Genomic DNA, 20,768 nt, shown 5'->3' with positions numbered 1-20,768 from the left:
AGGGACTAAAAAGAGGTGCCACTCTTCCGTTTAAAGTTTAGAGTAATTCTTGAACCTAAGATTCTTAGTTAGAAATGCCAAAGAATCTCTGATTTTATATGAATATATGAGGTGTGCTAGACAATAGTATAAGTTGGTGTCTCTTACAGTTCATTTTGTAACCAAAGAAACGCCTAGTTTTCTGAGACTTCGGTTCCTTTGCAGGCTGCACATCAAAACATACTGTCAATCAATCAAACAATAGTCCTTTATTCGGTACTTAAAAAATACCATAAAAGTACATATACAGTTAAAATCAGTAAAATACGGTTCATAACACATGGTTGGAGACAATTGGCCAAAAAAATTCATTCAACACTGCCCTCTTGAGTTCCTTAACCTTAAAGCAACCTTAATAAAATTCATAATGCAAAACAGTGTATGAGGATCATTAGCACTTTGCAAGAATAATAAGGCAACCTTGGCATGTTTAAACTTTGCCTGTTTTAAAATTCCTACTAAAAAGCTATGCCTAGGTTAGACATAAAATGAGCATAATAGTACAAAATGAAGGGTATCCTGCGGAGACCTATTGTCGCAGCCGCAGGAACCTTTCTGCTCAACGGTTGAAGTAAATCCTGGTGGATCAGCCAGTAGGTGGTGTAAAAGGTTGAGCCTAAGACGAGTGATTAAAAATCTATCCTGGGCGTTATACATAAGAGCGAGATAAGGTTCCATTCCTTTCTCTGTTTTCACCATTCTATGAGAACAGACTGAGGTTTTACTTTCTTCCGCAGCCGCTCTACGTGAGGCTACCAGGTCCCCAAATTTTTTTTTTACTCTCAATGTATCTTGGGGGATAATTTCCGTTGGGTTGGTAAAAAGATCCTTACAACCAATTCCCTCAAGTGTGGACTTCACGTATTTTAGCCAGGGAATACTCATTCCTTTGTCCCTTTCTGTACAGTCTCTAATAATTTGTCTGCTCAGGTCTGCCTCGGTATTGGACCAAATCTTTAGCCAGGCCATAAGAGGTCTGACCTTTATCAGGTCCTGAATGTATACCCTTCCTAGTTCTTCATGGATAATGTAGGCAGGAGTACTTTGTGGGGTCTTGAGCACCTTTCTCAAATATTTATTCTAATCTATCTGTAACTGTTGAGTGCTAACAAAACCCCAAACTTCAGACCCATATACCACTTTTGAGCAACAGATTGAGCTGTACAAGTTCATAACTTGTTCTGGCGACCACCGGCCCAGCCGGCGTCCATAATTCATGATCGCCCCGTCGAGACCACTAATTTGGAACACCGCTCTTCAATTAAAAATTTAAAAGCCCATCGAATAACAAGCCAAGGTAGGGGAAGGTCTGTACCTGCCCTAGTTTGTGTGTGCCTATTTTGTATGAGAACTTCATACAGGGTTTGGTTCCAGCCAACATGACATAGGACTTAGTCAGGTTTGCCGACAAGTCTAAGGTGTCCATAAAACTGACAAACCCGTCTATCAGGCGCTGAAGTCCCTTGGGGGTGCGGGCTAAAAGAACTGCATCATCTGCGTACAACAACAGGGACAGGGCGGGAACCTACTCAAGGAGAATCTACTTTTAATTTGCCTAGTGCCTGGTCTAAATTATTAATATATAGGGAAAACAAAAACAGGGCCAAAATACATCCCTGTCTGACCCCACTATTGCAAACAAAAGGTGCCGTAGTGCCCCCTTCCAAATTAAAATGCACTTTGGCAGTGGTGTTCCAGTGCAATGCTCTCAGGATGTTAACCAAGCCCTGATCGACCCCTAATCTGGACATCAAGGCCCACAGCTTCTCTCTATTGACGTGGTCAAAAGCTGCAGTGAGGTCCATAAACCCAAGATATATAGCCTCGTTGCTAGCTAGAGTATATTTTGCCACCAAAAGATAGAGGTTCAGGCACAGGTCCATTGTTGATCTCCCTGCCCTGAACCCGTACTGAGTATCTGTGATGATTTGATGTTCGTCGGCCCAGTCCGTAAGGCGGTTGAGGACCACTCGTCCCAACACTTTGGCCGTCACATCGATCAAAGATATGGGGCGGTAGCACTGGGGGTTATCTCTGTTCTCTTTTTTAAAGATGGGGACTATTGTTGCCGGTGACCATGAGCGCGAGAGGCCTGTTACGACCGCCGCATTTATCACCCTTGTGAGAATGTGAGAATAGGGGCCTACAGCTTGCTTAAATAAAGGTCTGGTGGGATACCCTTTGGTCCTGGCGCTTTGTTTTGCGTTCAGCCCTGGATACCCGCTACCACTTCCTCCAAAGAAAATTCAATCGTGGTAACCCACGGGGTCCCTTCCCATCATCCTTATTATTCTCAGCGGTGTGGTTATATAAACTTTTAAAGTGATCATACCATTGTTCTGGCAAAATGGTAGTACCAATTTCTGGGGCATTAGTGTCCTGAAAACATGGGTTATTTAATATTTTCCAGAATGCAGTTATATCCCTTCTATCTGCTGCGGCCCTTAAATCTTCCCAGGCTTGTGATTGGAGGGAATATTTCCTACGTTTAATCGCCTTTTTGTATGTGATCCTACACAGTGCAATGCGTAACTTGTCCCGGGGTACAGTTTTCAAGCTAGATTTGAGCTCTTTCTGTGCCCGGGAGCAATCTTTATCGAACCATCTGGGGGTGGCGTTTACTCTCCCTTGCTTAGTGGTCTTTAATAGCCCATCTACTAGATGCGCCACTTCCTCAAATGCTTCGACAACGGCAGGTCCCTCCACCGAAAGGTCAAGGCACGCCCCAATCACTCCATTCCCTGTCTCCATTAGGGATTTGTAAAAAGCGTCCCCATCCACTTTGGTCCATCTAAGTTGTCTCCTCTAATCCGTTACCCTCTCAATACTGGCTACCCCTATACCTCTCCTAGCACTTCTGGGGGACAGGTCTACTAACTCCAGCACTAGGGGGTTGTGATCGCTGAATATACTCCATTCGATCTTTGCCCCTCTTATCCAGTCCTTAAATAGACTGGAGACCACTACGTAGTCTATGAAAGAGCGACACCCTCTGCCCTTGAATGTTGGAGTGACCTCCCCTCCACTTCCTATAGCCACAAGGTCTATAGTGTGTACTAGGGCGTGACTTTTCAGGACCCTATCCAACTCCATCCCCTCACCGGAGTGCTGAAAGTGCGGACCTTCCTGCAACGTGCAACAAGACCAGTCCTCATTAACAGGAATCAGGTTGGGGCACAGGTGGCAATTAAAATCACCCGCTAAAACCACTAACGGGGCCACCTCTCCCTTCCTCGAGGCTGTCTCTGCGCTTAATCGATTATCTAATTCACTTATTTTCGATCCCTTCCCCTTGACTACCACTGCGTTATACAAATTAATCAAAATCACATTTAGCCCATTTGTGTGGAACCCGAGGGCCTGAATATTATTTGTGGGCCAATTTAGGTTGGTCCATACTCCTTCCTGCTGCAGATCTACAAATATACAAAGTCCTCCCATAGCTCTTCCCGAGGTTGACTTCTATGCAGGCACAGAAAAACACTTGTACCCCGCTAAATGAAAGGGGCTACAGTCTATCACCCAGGTTTCCTGCAAACAGATTACCTGAAACCTGGTGATATACTTCCTCCATTCCTGGTTGTCAAATTTTGCTGATAGTCCCGCTATATTCCATGATACCAGTTTTGCCCCCTCCTGCATTTGTGTCTCTCTTGGATATAGTGTAGCTAGGTTATTGTCCTCTATTCTTTCACCTTTTGATTCTTCATTAGACCTGGGCAGATTATATAAATTCTCTGGTCGCTGAGGGTGCAGGAAGATATGATCCAGCCCCGCTACTTCCTCACTCCCTGATGACCTAACCGGTAATCCAGGGGGATTTCCTGAAACAGGGGGGACCGCAACACAATCCATGAGAGTCCCATCCGGGGACTCCACAACATAGCTGGTGGGCACATTCAATGCGGGGTGGTGAGATAAAGTTACAGTCTGGGAGATATTAGGGGAACAACCCTTTTCACAGAGTCGATTCGTGGGAAGGGTTCTATTGCTCTTTAGTCAGTCCAGCTCCTCTAAAGACATAAGGGGGTCAAATCTGTTCCTCAGGCTAAGTGCTCCCTTATTTCTAAAGGAAGCATATGGCATTGGACGGCAGAAACCCTTCCCACCCAAAGGGCTATCACTTCTGCTTCGGAATCCGGGGCCTGGACCAAAACACGGAGTTCCCCTTGGGTAGAAAAAGCTCAGGGGCAAAGATCTGATATTGCTTGATTGGCTAACCGGTCCCCAGCTTAATATTTGGTCGACTACGCGCTGGTTCCTAAAATTTACCACCACACAGTCGCCGGTGGCATCCTTTGACCTGTTCCCCAACCAGCTCACCTTTCGGACAAACAGAATTTCCCCCTGATCATTCCCTGTTAGCGGCCTATTCTTGTTCAACCAGAACATGGTTTTGTCCTTGAGTTCATCATAGGCCTCTGTACGATCTGGCTTCAACTCCGGGACCCCCGTGAGTATAATTACGTATGGGGTCGCTTCTAGGGGTAAGTTTATACAGGGTAGAGGGTTAATGATCGCCTTGGGGGGTGGCCCGTCAGATTGACAATGGGGTGGAAATTCTGGTGAGGGCTGCTTATGGGCTATAACTTGGGGGGTACGTGTTGGTGGGGCAAGAGTAACATCACCTGAGCTCACATTATAGCCATTGAGAACACAACTAGTGTGTGGATAATGGGGGTTTGGGGACAATAGAGGACGCTTGGCAATGGTGGATTGCCCTTCTGGGGGATTACTTGGTTGTACAACTAACGGGATCGTAGAGATAGTCTCAGTGACTTTAGCAGTTGTCAGTGGAGGCGAAGTATTACCCGCCCCCACCCCCTTTGTTTTAACCAAGGTTACCACTTTATCTAGCCGACTCAGAATTCGTTTCATTTGAGTGTTGATAAGCTGCTCGAAATAATTCTGCAAGTTACTAAGGATTTGAGATACCCAGTTCGGGGGTACTTGTGGTGGCGGCGCGTGTCCCTTAAGTTCCCCTGCAGCCACATTGCTGATTTCGGTCGGAGCAGGGGTAGTTTTTCCCTTCTTCTGCCTGGGTTTCTTAGTGCTAATCCTCTTTTTCCTAGCGATTTGTCCCTTCCCCCCACTATCTGTGTCTCTAAATCGTCATTAATCGCCAGCTGGGCACAAGGAATATCAGTAGATGGAGAAACTGCTAGAGCATTTGGGGGGATTACAACCATGTCAGTCTCGGACTCTTGGGACAAGGGGGTAAAGTCGATTTGCGGGGTTAATGAAAGACGGCTCTCAGTACGCTCGATTTCATTAGCAACCGCACCAATGGCTTTTCGCAACATTCTATCAATTGCGGTGGGCTGGGCAGGTTTAGTCGCAGAACGGGAATTAGGTGGAATAATCAAGCTCAGCTTGGATGACCTTGTTTGTACCGTACTAGCCATTGTATACGATTTCTACAGGTATAATGATTGATAGACAAGCACAAGAGGCCTTCCCCTTCAAGATACGAGAAAAGCAAAACCAACTATAGGGCCAAAAAAAAAAAAAACACCCCAGCTAACCGAAAATAAACAGTCCAGATCCGCACCCTACTTGAGTCTAGAACAGTGATCTCCCAGTCCAGTCTATCATATACAGTAATGCTGCCTCTTCTCAAATCCACAACTGGGTCCTTGATCGCCCTCGAAGTGATCTTCACAGAGGGGGGGCCCAGCCCAGCCTCTGCCGGCCACAGATGGCCCGCCCTTTGCCCGGACTTAGCCCAGCGCCCACACGCGTGCGTCCCGCGTGACGGGAAGGGCTAATCGCTTATACATCTTCCAGTTACGGGGGAGGGGCGAGGTGTCCGGTACCCCGCAGTGTCCTGGTCCTTGTAGTGCTCTCGGGCCCCCACAGACACAACAGCGGCAATACGAAGCGTCTCCCGCTCCGCGGGAGACGCGAGGAGTAGATGTAGCCCCCGGTTACAGGGGGAGGGGCGAGGTGTCTGGTACCCCGCAGCGTCCTGGGCCTTGTAGTGCTCTCGGGCCCCACAGACACAACAGCGGCAATACGAAGCGTCTCCCCTAATTCAATACCTATTTATAGGGCCACAACTCCATCTGGTGCTTTTACAATAAACTTCCGCAGGGAACGCATTCTACTACACCTCGTGTTGTCTGTAACCTGATTTTTACAGGCTGTATTTCACGCTTTATTTCCCCCAGTCATTGAACTATGGCTATTCCACGGCCCCGCAAAAAAAGGTCTCTCTCAGCCCGGCAGCCAACGTGGGGCCCGAGGACACCACCCGGCCCACTGGGCCTCTCCACACCCCCTCTGCCCGGGCTCACTGTCGTTGTATGACGTTGGGCTGTTCCTTCGAGATCAAATTTAGACAAGGGAGCCACCAATTAACACTGAGGGCCGCGTAACACCCAGGGCGCCAGTCGAGGGGGTGGGGTGGCTCTCTACGGCTACACAATTTAAGCAGCATGCTCCACCCACACTGTCTTCTGTGCTTATTTGTATGCAATGTTTGAGATTGTCATAGGAATATTTTGGATGCAAGTAAAAGAATCAGCACAGAAGTTATAAGAGATGTGTCCAGAAAAATAGGGTAATAAATAAGAATATGCGAAACTTCAACAATAATATTAACAATTCTCAACTGATCACGAATAATATCATCTCCAGATCCATTTGCCATTGGAAAAGGGACTAAAAAGAGGTGCCACTCTTCCATTTAAAGTTTAGAGTAATTCTTGAACCTAACATTCTTAGTTAGAAATGCCAAAGAATCTCTAATTTTATATGAATATATGAGGTGTGCTAGACAATAGTATAAGTTGGTGTCTCTTACAGTTCATTTTGTAACCAAAGAAACGCCTAGTTTTCTGAGACTTTGGTTCCTTTGCAGGCTGCACATCAAAACATACTGTCAAATCTCACTTTAACACACAGAACATTGAACGGCCAATGCACACGTGACTTTGATTACTAGGGATGCTGTCAAAGCCCAGGGTGTTAATATAGAAATTTTTAATTCAATAAAAATGACATGAAATGCTAACGTTTGACGCAAAATGATCACAATCAACATGAGTATTCTACCAACATGTATGTACACTCCTTATAGCTACAAATCTAACCTAAAATATGCCAGCTATCAATTAAGCAAGTGGTCTTTCAACTCTTATGAAACCACACATTAAAAGATAGACACAAAGATATAAACAAAGAGAAGATTATGAAAAACCTAGAGTTGGAACAATTTTGGAAATACCTCCATCCTCAACTTCTGGACCATAAATTGTCAACCATCTCTCCTGATACAAAAGTATCGTTAGTGACCCTATTTCCAGCAAGGAAAAGAAAAGTCAAGGCTACTTCAATTTTCAAGAAGCTAGACACACTCACATTGCCAGTACTTGAAAAATAGTTGCACTGACTGGGCGTTGATCTAGGTTTACTCATCATACCGCAATTATTGTGAAAAATATAACACAGCATTTTTTTAAAAACAACCTAACCTCAAATTAAGGTTGATTTAGAAAAAGGCACATACATGAATGCGCTCGGAAGATACTACGCAACAGTAATTTCTTTAGATGAAATAATAACGAGGCCAGACTTGTTCATTTTGTTATGACTGTCCTGAGTTTAAGGATCAACAAATCGTCCAAGAGCAAAAATACCACACAGAACAGATATTATTTCAAGACACAGTAATCGGCCACTCAGAAAATAGCACCCAAAGGGAAGTTTCATAAAAACAAATGTAAAACTCATACAAGACCAATTCAGTATTTTGATGGTGCTACATAAAGAGTGAGAGAACAACGCTAGTGAGTAGTAAGTGAGTGACGTCAAAAACAAATCAACACAAAACTGAGTTTTAGCTGTTTCAACATCAAATAACTTGAGGTAGCATCATAAATTATGCTTTCTACTCTGTTATTACATCAGATCAGAGAATAGCAGTGCAAAACATAAAGCAAACTTTTCAACCCGTACATTCTGCCTGATTTGACAAACATGGAAATGGCTGTAGTAGGACATAGTCAGTTGATGGACTAGAAACATTTTCCCAAAAATAGGGAGTTTAATTACTTTTTTCCCCCTGGACTTTGGCAAATGGACGTAAGATCTAAGTAAAAATTGCGGAAGTTTGAACAGACGAAAGTTCTTGGTCACGGTGGCAGTGTCAGCGAGTGCATTTCTTCTGGACACATTCTGGGAGCATGAAAGTGCATCTATCAGACTTGCGCCACAACTAGCAGAGACCTTAAATGGCCATTAGAGCATTGGTCTGTCTGAGGAAGAGACCACCTGACTGGTGCACTTTCTTCCCCTAGTCTTCAAGGTACCTGGGCTCCTTGTCTATATAGGTGGACAAATTTCATTTCCTTTCTGAGAGTGGCCACTACCACATAATTCTAAACTAGTGGATAAGACAACCTGTGCTGCGAACATCCAGCGAACATGCAGTGAGAAGCCTACACACTAGGGGTGCGATCTTCGATATTTACCACTCATTGATATCCTCTCGACCTACGCTTCAATGGTGTAATGGAAACACATGGAATGTGCCATTGTGTCCAAGAGTATAAGGAGTGTTAAGGATAATGGTGTGTCGTAAATAAATGGTACTCTGTATTGTACAAAAGGCACAACCAGATGAGAGTCTTAATTATTCTTGGAGATGCGGAGTGATGGTAGACATAATGCATATTTAGTGGCACTGTCCGAATCTGACAATTTGTAAGTCATGAAGCAGGGACAGTAATGTTTACAAAGATCATATATCTGTACTTAAACCTTTGAGAATTTTGCTGTGAATGTTATTTTATTGCTAATATTATTTTCAGTATTTTTGTACATTTTTGTTCAAGACTTTAGTGTGATATCGTTAAATATCTGTGTCTGAGCATGGCAAAGACATTGGATGCACATCACGCATTCAGAGTTTTTGAAGGTTAATGATCATAAAAAGGTAGAAAATTGCAATGTCCGATAACTCATGAAAAGAACATAAGAATGCTTTGACAGGCGGAACTAAAAAGAATTACATGTGAAAGTGCGGATTCAAAAGAATGTTCTCAACTACTTAATTATACATATTTTCTCCTAGGCTATCAACTGTAAGAATTTTGAAGAGGAGATCAAAAGAATGTTCTCAACTACTTAATTATACATATTTTCTCCTAGGCTATCAACTGTAAGAATTTTGAAGAGGAGATTAAAAGAATGTTCTCAACTACTTAATTATACATATTTTCTCCTAGGGTATCAACTGTAAGAATTTAGAAGAGGAGATCATCTATGTCTGACACCTTGGACACTTTTTCAAAGGATTAAGTAACGCATAAAAGAATAGAATCTGATTCACTGATTATTTATAAGTGACACAAGAGCACCCAGGTGTCACTTGGGTGTGAAAAAAATTATAGGGGAAAAACGGAAATCTTTATTCATGGAATTTCACTTGATCATATGGAAAGGTGCACTTACTCTGTAGCCTTGTCCACATAAATACGCCTGGGATGCAAAATGAAGGACACTAGTGTAGCGGGTGATGATCATACAAACTCTTGCACCCACCAACAAATTTAAAACTGTATGGGTTTTCAGTGATTTTCATCACTCTGGAAGCACACAAAAACTACAACAGCAAAAGGCAGAAATTAGCTTAATCGGGGAAGATAAGACCCCTATATTAAATTAGGGTGCAACTCAATAGCAACATCACAGGGAAATGTATTTTTATAGAGGAGAAAAATAGAATAAAATGCTACATTTTCAAATAGACATTTCCACTACACGTAATAATGCTGATTAGCCGCTTAGTGGCCAATACACATGAACAAGCATGAGGTAGGACTAATTATAGAAATCAATGACTCTCAAAGATTTCTATGAGTACTCCATGGGTGTTTTGTGATTCTCATAAAAGTTAGCGACCTGAGACAAAGTTAAGAGGAAATCTACTATAAGTAGAGTTCTGACTTTTAAACAAATATCTCTGATTCCAGCCCCTTAAAACCATCAATGAATATTATAAATTATAGGAGACCGATTGGGTACTTGGTCTTACATGCACTGACTAAAACAATTGTCATGATGAGAGCATCAAAGCCAATGTTTGGGCTACCTTCCATATCAGTGATGAAGGCGTGAATATATCCCTTTAGTCCTTAATTGTGATAAAGCCGATCTGAGTTCCAAAATTAATTCCATCACGAACATGAGAAAAAAACTTTTCAGGGTGGCATGAGGTACAGAGAGTGATGTTTTGGCTCTTGTCAGCCACTGAGTCATCCTGAATGTTCTGAGGAAGGACACCTCCACGTTCCAAAAGAACCCTGCAAGAAAGAAACACGATTTGTGATCACTTGGCCAGCAAAGAATTGAGACATGCAAAAATCATTCTTGAAATACTTTTTGTTTTTCCGTGGATGGGTGACTCTAATCTAGCCCAGGAAAAACATCTGCAAAAGGGGACAGACAGTGATAGTGGGCAGGTCATGCTCCTCTTGGGTCTGAGCACCACAATCGATTTCAATCCCACTTGACCAATGGACGATATATAGCAGACTATGTGCCCACAAGCATGGCCTTTGGCCTTTGCCAGATACCTCAGAGTTCATCTCCAAAAGTGGGGCCATGACAATGCACAGCTTGATCTAATTATCACTAATACTATGCCAGACCACAAGATAGCGCTCGATGAAGCACGTCCCAAACAGCCATGACAAATTGGTCTCTGCCCAGAATTACAGCAACATACAACTGAATCACCAGGTCCTGAAAGAAGGGCTCAGTTGCAGTGGGATTCAAAGTGGTCTTTAATGTAAAAAAACAAAAGAAGAACGGTTCTTATAAGGTGAAATTCAATCAACATATTTTAAATGAAATTATTGCTCTTTCTCTTCAGAATGTTACAAATTAGTTTGATTTACACCCACTGCATTCACCACCCATGCACACTTTGGGTGGTGCACATGATTTTAAATTATTTTCTCCATGTTTTCAATCCTTCTCTCCTACTTCCTACTATCCTATCCTACATGTGATCAATTTCTGCTACCCACAAGTTATACCTGTTCTGTTCCCATAATTTGGCCTGTCCTTGAATCTACAACATTCCACCACCGTGATCTGTGTAAATTCTCACTTGATCTTTTGGCTACTTCCGTTCACAATACTCTACCTCTCATAAATGTGCCATCCTGATCATGTTCCTCTGGAATCTTTGATTGCCTTAAAGTTTAAGGCCTCTAAAACCCCTCAACCTTGGCCTTCATTGAGAATGACTCTCTCCTAAAGGTTGTACACCACTTGAACACCTATGATGCAAACACCAAATACCCCCTTCTCTCATGTTTTCTTGCTGATGACAATTGTGCTTCAAAACTAAAGACTGCAAAGAAAGATTTCTCATCTCTGAACAATCTCAAGGTTCTTGTCTCCTGTTGGGCACTCTCAACTGCTTACGGTCTCATCAATCTCCTGATGCATCTGTTCACTCTGCGCACACTGCTGATCATTTTCCCTAATATTTCACATTTAAAATCTTAATTCTTCGTGCTACTTTCCCTTCTTCTCTAATCTGTCTACTCTAGCTTCTTCACTTCCTATAAATCACATGTTTCCTCTTCATCTTCCTGCTTATCCGAGTTTTGTTCAATCTCTGATTTAGGAGTGCAATCTTTCTTTTGCAGGGCTTGACCAACTGCATCTCCATCAGACCCATTACCTCTTACTTTGGTGAAATCTGTTTATCCTTTTTTGATCCCTTTTCTGGTCTCTCTTGTTAGCCCATCACTGGGTTCTTGTGTCTTTCCTTCTGCATTCAAATCGGATGTAGTTTTTCCACAGAGTAGGAAACCTTTTTTGAACTCTAGTAATCTTTACAGTTTTCAGCCTATTCATTTGTTTCCATTTCTTTAAAACAATTGTAGAACCTCCAGGAGCAGATTTACAAGCCACTATTGTGTCATTTTTAACATGGGAAAAGTGACGCAAAAGTGGTGCAAGGGGCTTGTAAATCTGTCCCCTAGTTTTCCTTCAACTGCCTTTCATTCTCCAGGTTAATGTGCTTTTCTCCCTAGTTCAATCAAGCTTTTGTCCAAACCAAGCTACAAAATGTGCACTTCTCTCTGTTATTAATATTTATGGTTCTCATAACTAACAATCTTCATCTCTTATACGTCTCCAACTTGCTGCTGCTTTTGACATTTTGGATCCCTCTAATCTTACTGACGTGTTACTTACCGTGCTCTACATGTTGTTCTTAAGTGCTCTATTGTTGGTCCTTTATTTGTTACATGGTATACTGTTAACTTATCCACTATTGTTTATTTTTTGGCTTTGATTTTAATTGTTATGTTGATGACTTGCATATGTTTTTCTCATTTTCAATATTAACCTTTTCTGATTCTCTTCAAGGCTACATCTGCCTGTCTATCTGCTGTTAAACCTGGATGGCACTGCGCTTTTTAAAACTAAACCTTAAAAAACTCAAATAATCTTTTTTGAAGACTTTGTGGTTATAACCAGCTCCATTCTATCTGTTTCTCTTCTATCTCTATTCTTTTTTTCCTGATGTAGAAATGCTGTTTTTACTTTTGGCTCATCTCTAAATTTCTTGCAACAACTGTCTTTGGTGGTCAAGTCTTGTAGTCTACACCTCATAACATTCAACAAATGAAATCTTACCTACTCCTCTCCTCTCTCAAACTGTTGCTTCCATGCTTGGCTTTGTCTTGTATTACCTAGTGTTCATCTTTACGTGTTGGCCCTTTCTAAATACTGGGTTTCCTCACTCCAAAATATTCAAAACTCCTGTGTATATTTTCTTTTTTCTCTTAACTAACGTTATTGTGACTCATCATATTTAGATCAACTTAGCTGGTTACCACTGGCATACTGTAAGAAATTAGGTTATTAGTTGCGAAGGATGTGGGTACTTCACACATAATAAGTCTGCAACCTTCCGTCTACTGGGAACATCTAAAGAGTAAAATAATCTGAAATGCCCTTCCCTCTATGTATTGTTAGGCATCTAAAGCAAATGAGGGAATGGGCTTAAAGTGTGTAGCTGGCCTCTTTCCAGAGTCCACAGGCTGAATAGCCTTGCCTGTCAGGCAAAGGCCCAGAACAAAAGTCTGAAAATAGGTATTTAGCTGATGTTGGTTGATGCTGAAAGTAGAATACACAATGACTACTTCAAGTCAATCACCTTTTCCTGACACTAAGTAGAAGAGCCTGTTCATTAGTATAGTAGAACATTTGCCATGATCCAGTTTCTATGTTGCTGTTTCGTTGCAGGGCGAGGACCTACCGTTCGACCTGGATATGTCCTTCCACTCTGACCTGGCCAGGTAAAAGACAAAGCAGACCAGAAAATGGCAGCATCTAGAGTAATGAACATATGAACTGCCCAAGAGACACAAAGATCTTGCAGCCCAGCTAGTCAAAACACACCCATGTACCTCTGCAACATCAAAGAACAATTGGCTTGCAGAAAGCATTCCAAGAAGGCATGTGCGGAATTCCTCAACTGGAAACATTCCTGACTTTGTGGAAGTCATTATAGCTCCATTTCCAGCCCAAGAAAGAGACACAGAGGCTGTTCCTATTCATACTAGGTCTAGCTGTAGTGCTCAACTGGGCGAGGCGGCTCTTCCTGATTCCAGAGATTTCATAGCTTAAAATCACATTTGAACCCTAGCCCAAAATCCCAGGACTCCAGTTCCAACTGGCGACCTCAGTGAGTGTCCCAGTTTTATTCATAGCCTGACAACTGAAAATACATATCACAACCAGCCATTTACAAGATACAGGCCTGAGATATTCATATACCATTGGCCACGTATCTTAGGTGCTAAGCTAATTAAGGCATAGGTAGTTTCACTGCAAACACAATGGCTCAAGAGTCCAGTTGGGACAATAACTGGTCTAGCCTGAACCATCTCCAGTGACCTAAACATGGAGGTTGTCGACAGAGGTAGTGATGCACTGTTGGTGATGTTAGACTTGCTGCTTCCTTCCAAACTATTGACCAACCAATTGTACTGGGGAAGCTGTGGTCTACTGAGGAAGTTAACATAAACCCAATGTGATAGGTTGCATTTTTAAGTTACTGGATATCACCCGGAAAGTGTGGGGAGTTCTTAGCCCTTCTTTGACAGTGAACTGTGGGGTTTCACAGTGTGGCTTCCGTACAAAGACTTATTTAATATTTACAATAAACCTATGGAAAATGTGCTGTTTCATATTGCGGTGACTTTTCATACACATGTGGATGATACTGAAAATCTGGCTCACTACCAGCTATTTGCAAGATACAGCCTCAAAATATTGAGACACTGTTGGCATTCTATCGTGGTTTGAGTAGGTTATAGAAACATGTTTTATTGGGGCGGTCCTTAGTTTACCTGAGGTACCTACATGTTTGTAAGTACCTCAAGATCAAGATGTTAAATTAGAGTGCAATGGAATGGGAAATTCACTGTAAATCGGAGGATATCCAGTTCCACCACATTTGCAGTACCCCCATTTCCTTAAGAGGTGGTGGGACTACTGGATATCTTATGGGAGACCCTTAGCTGGCTCCACCGTGGGATACTGTTAGCATGCAGTGCATCAACCTTCTGACTGTTGGCTGGAAAATGTAGGATGAAATGTCCTATTAAGGCTATGCCTTCTGGCACTTATTTTTAGGTTTCACCTACAGCGCGTATGCGCTGTCTGCGGAAAATATTTTTCTTTAAAGAAAATCTTAAAAAGGGCTTTGAGCCCATTCATTACGTACTCTGCTTACCACTGGTTGTCTCCCACATCACTCGCATTTCTTTACCTACCATTGGTCAGCACTTCCTCCTTCCTCCTGGGGCTTCTCTGTGAGTCCATGCTTTAGAGCATGGACCAAATAATGGTTTTTGAGGCCAGTGTCCTTCCACTGGCTGCAGGCTCCTGTAGGTACTCTTTTGTTACTTTTGGACATACACTCTAATTGAATGCATGTCTAAAAGTTACTTTCCCTCAACTCACCCATGTTTCCCATTTACCCCGCCCTCCTTCTGCTCTCTAATGTGTTGCCCGCCCCCCCCCCCCCAAAAAAAACCTTCTACTTTTTTTTTTTTAACATGTTGTACAGCAGCTGAGCAACATGTCTTAAAGGGATCAAAAAGCTCTATGACATGCTCAACGCTGTCTTCATTACAGCACTTTCTGCATTGCCATTGCTTGTTCCTGTCTGGGTCTTCTAGGTAAGGCATGTTACAAAGTGATCTCAACTCACTGGGAGGAAGCTCACTGTTCAGCAGGACTCTCACTATTCAATTTCAGGGGTCTGTTTGTGTGAAATAAAGTTAAAGACAAGCGGGTTGTTAAAATATGGCAGTCCACCCTGCCATATATTTTCACAACTGTGCTCCTAAATTGTCGGAGAAGCATTGTCTGAAAAACAATCCCTGTCAACCTATAAGGGAACTCCAAGTATGGTAGTTGGGTGGCTCCAGGAATGCCACCACCCAGGTTGTTAAGTAGACAATACTCAAGTGACATTTTTTAACAGGGTGCTGTTAGAACAGCATCTAATGCGCAAGCAGTAATTAATGACTGCTCATTCATGCTACTCTTGAGAAGCCACATGCCCAACTGGAGCAGTTTGAGTGCAACTGAAGCTGAGGTCCTTGGACACCAGTGGTGAATGGCAGTACCCGTCAAGGATATTGCCCAGTATCTACTGACTGCCCCTGTACCTTGAAAAAAAGGCTGTAGAGATAATAAAAACGAATTTATAGGAGTGTATAATGATAATGCAAATATGCAGAATACAAAGAAATTAAACACATAATTTCTGAAGCACATGGAGATGGAAAGAGGACGTCCTAAGAAAAAGTGAACTACACTCATAAATCAAATCATAAAAATAAAGAAACAACGAAACATCTTCAAGACATACTACATTTATTTGCCACAGCAGACTAGACTAGATGTAACATCAAGGCATGCCTATCCAACTGTATTTATGTTTATATCAGGTGATACCTTTGTGTAAAACTTGAAAAATAAGAGAGAAAAGGTTCAAGTACATGAATTAGAATAGCTAATGTAAAGTTATCAACATGTGTAAAAGGGAAAGCAGGAGAAATGAGTGGAGGGAAGAGGGGGTGGATGTCACAGGAGTAGGGACGAGATTCGCCCCTCCATGTCTGCTGCAGGCCATGTCAAACGTTGTCAGAAGGGATGACATATTGCTGCACAGGCTGCAAACTGACCAACTCAATGACAACTTTGCATCAGTTAAATATTCTACAGTCAAATGTGGACCAGTCGTGAATGTCAAAAGGGCTCATACATTCTTTAAACTTTTTTTTAGGAAAGTAGCATGACAAAATGTATCTCACAAAGATTCTGTAGGTCAGCAAAACATTGGTGGCCAAAAAAGCATTTTTATATATTTACTCAATGTATAATAAGAAACATTTTCTATACGTCATTGTTGGGACACTGTTGGGGCGGGAATATTCCCTGCTTGGTAAATGGGCGTGTACCCATGCTCTAAGTGACCCAACTGCATGTCATTGGTAATTTTAGTACGAGCCTGCAGGCGGTACACATGCTCTGTTGCTTGGCAACCTATTGTGTGTAAAAAAAAAGCAACAAAAAACTCAAGAGGGGCTTTTAACCCACCCTCTACTTGCCATTAGTTGGTATCAATGTCACTGTCCTTTGCTGCCTTCTGATTCAGCAGCACATGCGAGGCGTCACTTCCTACATCACCTACTTTTCTTTCTGTGGCGCATGGACCAAGTACCAATTGATTTTTCTTTAGTTAGTGTCTGTCCGCTGCTCCTGTAATTGATGTACTATTTCTTCTTTTTCTTTTGCCATTTTTATACAGCGCAAACTCAAGCCGACCCAAAGGTATTGTGGTGCTTTACATAATCACGAGTTACAATTACACAAGTTCATGCTATTTGGCACACGTCACACTTGGCAGAAATTTGAGTAAACGTGTGTTCTGGCGCATGTCTGTGCATACCAACAGAGCACACATGAGTATAACATTAATTGAAAGCAAACAGCAGCTACTCACAACACAGACACTTCGGTGATCACGGGGTCAAAGACTTCAGAAAACTACAACTTATCTTAAGTCAAATCTGTGAAGCAATATCGACTGGAACATAGTTGCTAGGGTTTCAGATTGCTTATGTGTGATATGTTCATAATATGAATGTAATTATGAGTGACATCCAACGACTATGAGTGACACTTTCTCGTGAGCAAAATCAATCAATGAAGACGAGGGAAACATAAATATCAGAAATTACACTTATTTGAGAAATGCAAAACTCTAAGACAATATTAATACTACTGCAAAGCACCACAAATGGAAGGACACCTCAATGCCTGCTCTGTCGGGCCATGAGATACTGCAGGACACAGCGGGGCAAGCGTTTTGCTGGAAAATAAAACAGCAAGGTGCCACCATCAGGGTCCATATGAGAGCACTGTCTCTGCTGGTGCCATGGTTCCAGATGAATGTTTATATTTATAAAGCATTTCACTGAGAGAAACAAAAACGGTATGTGATTCTCTCTGAGCTGGATTGCATAGCTGCCAAGATTTATGATTGCTTACATGTGACATTTTCATGGTTTTAGTGTACTTATAAGTAACATTCAACCACTAAATGAGTGGCAATTAGAGTGACACTTTTTCACCAGCAAAATCAAGCAATGAAGTCCATGGAAATAGATAAACATAACAAATGACATGCATTTGAGCAAGAAGAAGCTCTAAAAAGACCCAGAAATTGGTGTAAAGCACCTGAAATGGATAGGCACTATTCTAGTGCCGCATTGTAAGCTGTCCCTACTGTAAAACAATTGTGTAACTACACTCTAGTCACATTCTACATGATTTTACATCTGCTCTGACCACTGCAGCTGCTTACAGGACCACAGACAAATTACATGATTGTAAATGTGCCAGACCATGTTTGGCTATGGTACACCTTATTGCAACTTAGATTTGCAATCCACCTCTTCTCTTCATTTTAAACAGTACCATATTATGTGAGGTCTTTCCAAACATAAAAATCACTGAACTCTGTAGTGCTTGCCTAACCTGTAACAGGCCACTCTGCTGGGAAAATGCTTCCTTGGGCTGATGCGGTTCTAATAGTTTCTAAGCTGGGACGTGGTGTTAAAAGTATCGATGATTTTACACTGTGAGAGAGTGAATCATCCACTCCTTCCCTTTGCAACAATGTAATTCTGCACCTGCATACTTACTCTCTTCAGAATTACCATTTTAGTTGAAACTGGTTATTTGCTGTTGATTGGCAAGAAAGCAACGTCTGATGCTAACCTGTTAACTACCACGACTGCACAATGAGACCATGACATCAATGCAAGGAGCCGCACGGCACCTCGAAATCCACCTTTTAATGCCATTATTAGAACAGAAGCAGTGATTCATCCAGTGGACTGGAGAGTGGTCGGCAATCTGCACACTGAGGCCCAACAAGAGCCCAGTGTACAGAGAGTGACTGCACTTACTCACTACTTCCTGTCCTCAGTCTTCCATCTCACTCCATGTGAACGCACAGTTTCATTCTGTTGGCCTCTGGAATACTATTGGTATTTTCTTTTGAGCTGGAACTGGCCCCAGCTCGCTCTCTGACAGAAAAGGAAAGAGGCAAAAGGGTTTTGTAAGCTACAGTGGGGAACAAACACTGCTAACAGTTGCTCTGCTCAGGGCTGCTCAGACAGTGCTGCGCTCTATTCACTCGAGCAGCCCAGAGACCTCAGTGCTTTGACCGGGCACAGATCAGGCAGATGTTCTCGGCAGTAGAAGTTACGGTGAGTGAGCTAGTCTGTGATATGGTTTGCCAGACTGAGCTTTGCCATTAACGACAGCGGTCACCGAGATGACTTGTTGATCTGATTCCAGGTCCTGTCTGGGTCACAGCGATGTCTTCCTGGGGGTCCGACAGAACTTGCTAAAGACCATACTACCTTGTGCAAGTCACGCATGCTCATCGCGTGGACTAGAGGGACACTCTGGTGGCGAGCAGCGCAACAAGGAAAAAGTAAGCTCCTGCCCACCGCCAGACCCTGTTAGTTACTCTGATAGGATGTTGTGTTTTTTAATGTGGTGACACGCCGCTGTGACTGGGCACATGATACCTGAAGAGCCCATCTGATGGCGGCTTGATTCAATGTAGCCCCAGGTTGCCATGGAACCATCATTTTATAATAGTTGGAGAAGCCATGTTCATCGAATTTGCAAATAAACTCAGAGGCCACTGTATGCAGGATCAGTCTCAGCCAGTAGAAGCACAGTGTGCACTCTGCCAGTAGTGCATTTGCGCTGCTAATGCAACACGTCTCATTGGTAAGGCTCGCACAGTGCCATTGATGTCAGGGAGGCACTATAATTGCAAGACTAGCAAATTTTAGCGCGGTGATGTCGACACCACATTAAAATGCGTTAGTCTAAAGCCTTATGTGTGGTACTTGGCATGGCTGCTGGAAGGAGGCTTATTTTACAATGAGCCCTCTTCCATTTTTTAACAGAAATGTGTGTACAACTAGTACATATACACTTTGAGTGTTTCCCAGTTGTCATTGTTTCTCCTGCTGGTCATTGTTCACGCCTTTCTTTTAACCAATATCTGCCATATATCTTAGATACAAGTCAAGAAAAGGGGAGACAGAGGTCAAGAAACAGAAGACTTTCCCTCCTGTATTTACTTTATCAAACAAAAAGAGTTCATCTGCACTGATTGGATTATCTTTCCACTCTAACATTAGAAAACAGAAAGTTTTCTTAAAATAACCCTCACCCACCAAGATTTCCCTTGGAGGCATGCTTCATCATCGGGTTCTTCCCGTCCCGCTGCGGAACGGGGCATGGTGTGACCAAACAGAGACATGGGAGCCCTTTTTTAGTCAAATACTATGAAGAGTTGCTTGGTATAAAAGTGGGAGGGTCTTATCTAGAGTTAAAAATACCTGGCTAAGTAGGAACAAACATTTTATTCGGACCTCTTGCTGGTATGGTCAAAAGGCCAAATTGAGAGGCATATGTTTATGTGTGTGTATCTCAAGGTCTACATGTTTCAAGCCTTTACCCCAAGGCTTTTCATCAGGACTGGCAACAGGTTTACAATACTGTAAATGTTCCTGACGCATTTCATATGATGTAAGCAGAAGACAACCTACTGATGGAGCGGGGACCGTAATGTTGCACCCACATGACCCTGACATGATTGTGATTTGGACATGATAGGGCTGACTAGCTTGGGGATGATGGCACGCACACTGTATAAAGAGAACTATGGAATTCCAGGTGCTTCAGTGTCAAGAAATAAGAACAAAAAATAAGGAGAACAGCTATGTAAGGTTAATAGTGCCATGAGGATAGCGAGATTAAAACAATCAGACAGCATTAAGACATTAACCTACTGTGCTATGTTAAATAATCTTAAAATTCATTAATTTCTCCTTTGTTCACTTATTTGGGAGAGACTTTCATTATTTTCCAAGGGGTGTCCCATATGAAAATGTAGGAATCCCCAGTTACCCGGATGAATGTAATAGTAAGCAGCAAGACCCAGACTTGTAAATAGGTATTATGTCATTGGTATTCCTTAATTCTGTCCTTGTTTGACGTTGAACAACTTTTTTCAGTGTGTAAAACACTCGGGAACACTGGTCAAGATTATGATTGCCCTACATGACAAGCAGTAGCAAAGCCAA

The 20,768-nt window shown here is 42.5% G+C and overlaps 1 protein-coding gene across 1 annotated transcript in view; it reads right to left on the bottom strand.

Moving 5' to 3' along the window:
- Positions 1-7,006: 7,006 nt before the first annotated feature.
- Positions 7,007-20,768, bottom strand: part of LACC1 (laccase domain multifunctional purine nucleosidase 1) — a 146,598-nt gene continuing 132,836 nt past the window's right edge. Inside the window, exon 6 of the mRNA XM_085621819.1 lies at positions 7,007-10,346. Coding sequence (XP_085477945.1) covers positions 10,172-10,346 — 175 coding nt within the window. The 3' untranslated portion in view covers positions 7,007-10,171. The remainder of the gene's footprint in view (positions 10,347-20,768) is intronic.

Source organism: Triturus cristatus, chromosome 8, assembly GCF_964204655.1.
Source record: "Triturus cristatus chromosome 8, aTriCri1.1, whole genome shotgun sequence".
In the NCBI taxonomy this organism is placed as follows: domain Eukaryota; kingdom Metazoa; phylum Chordata; class Amphibia; order Caudata; family Salamandridae; genus Triturus; species Triturus cristatus.
Note: the sequence above shows the minus strand (reverse complement) of the source record. Positions and strands in the feature narration are given on the sequence as shown.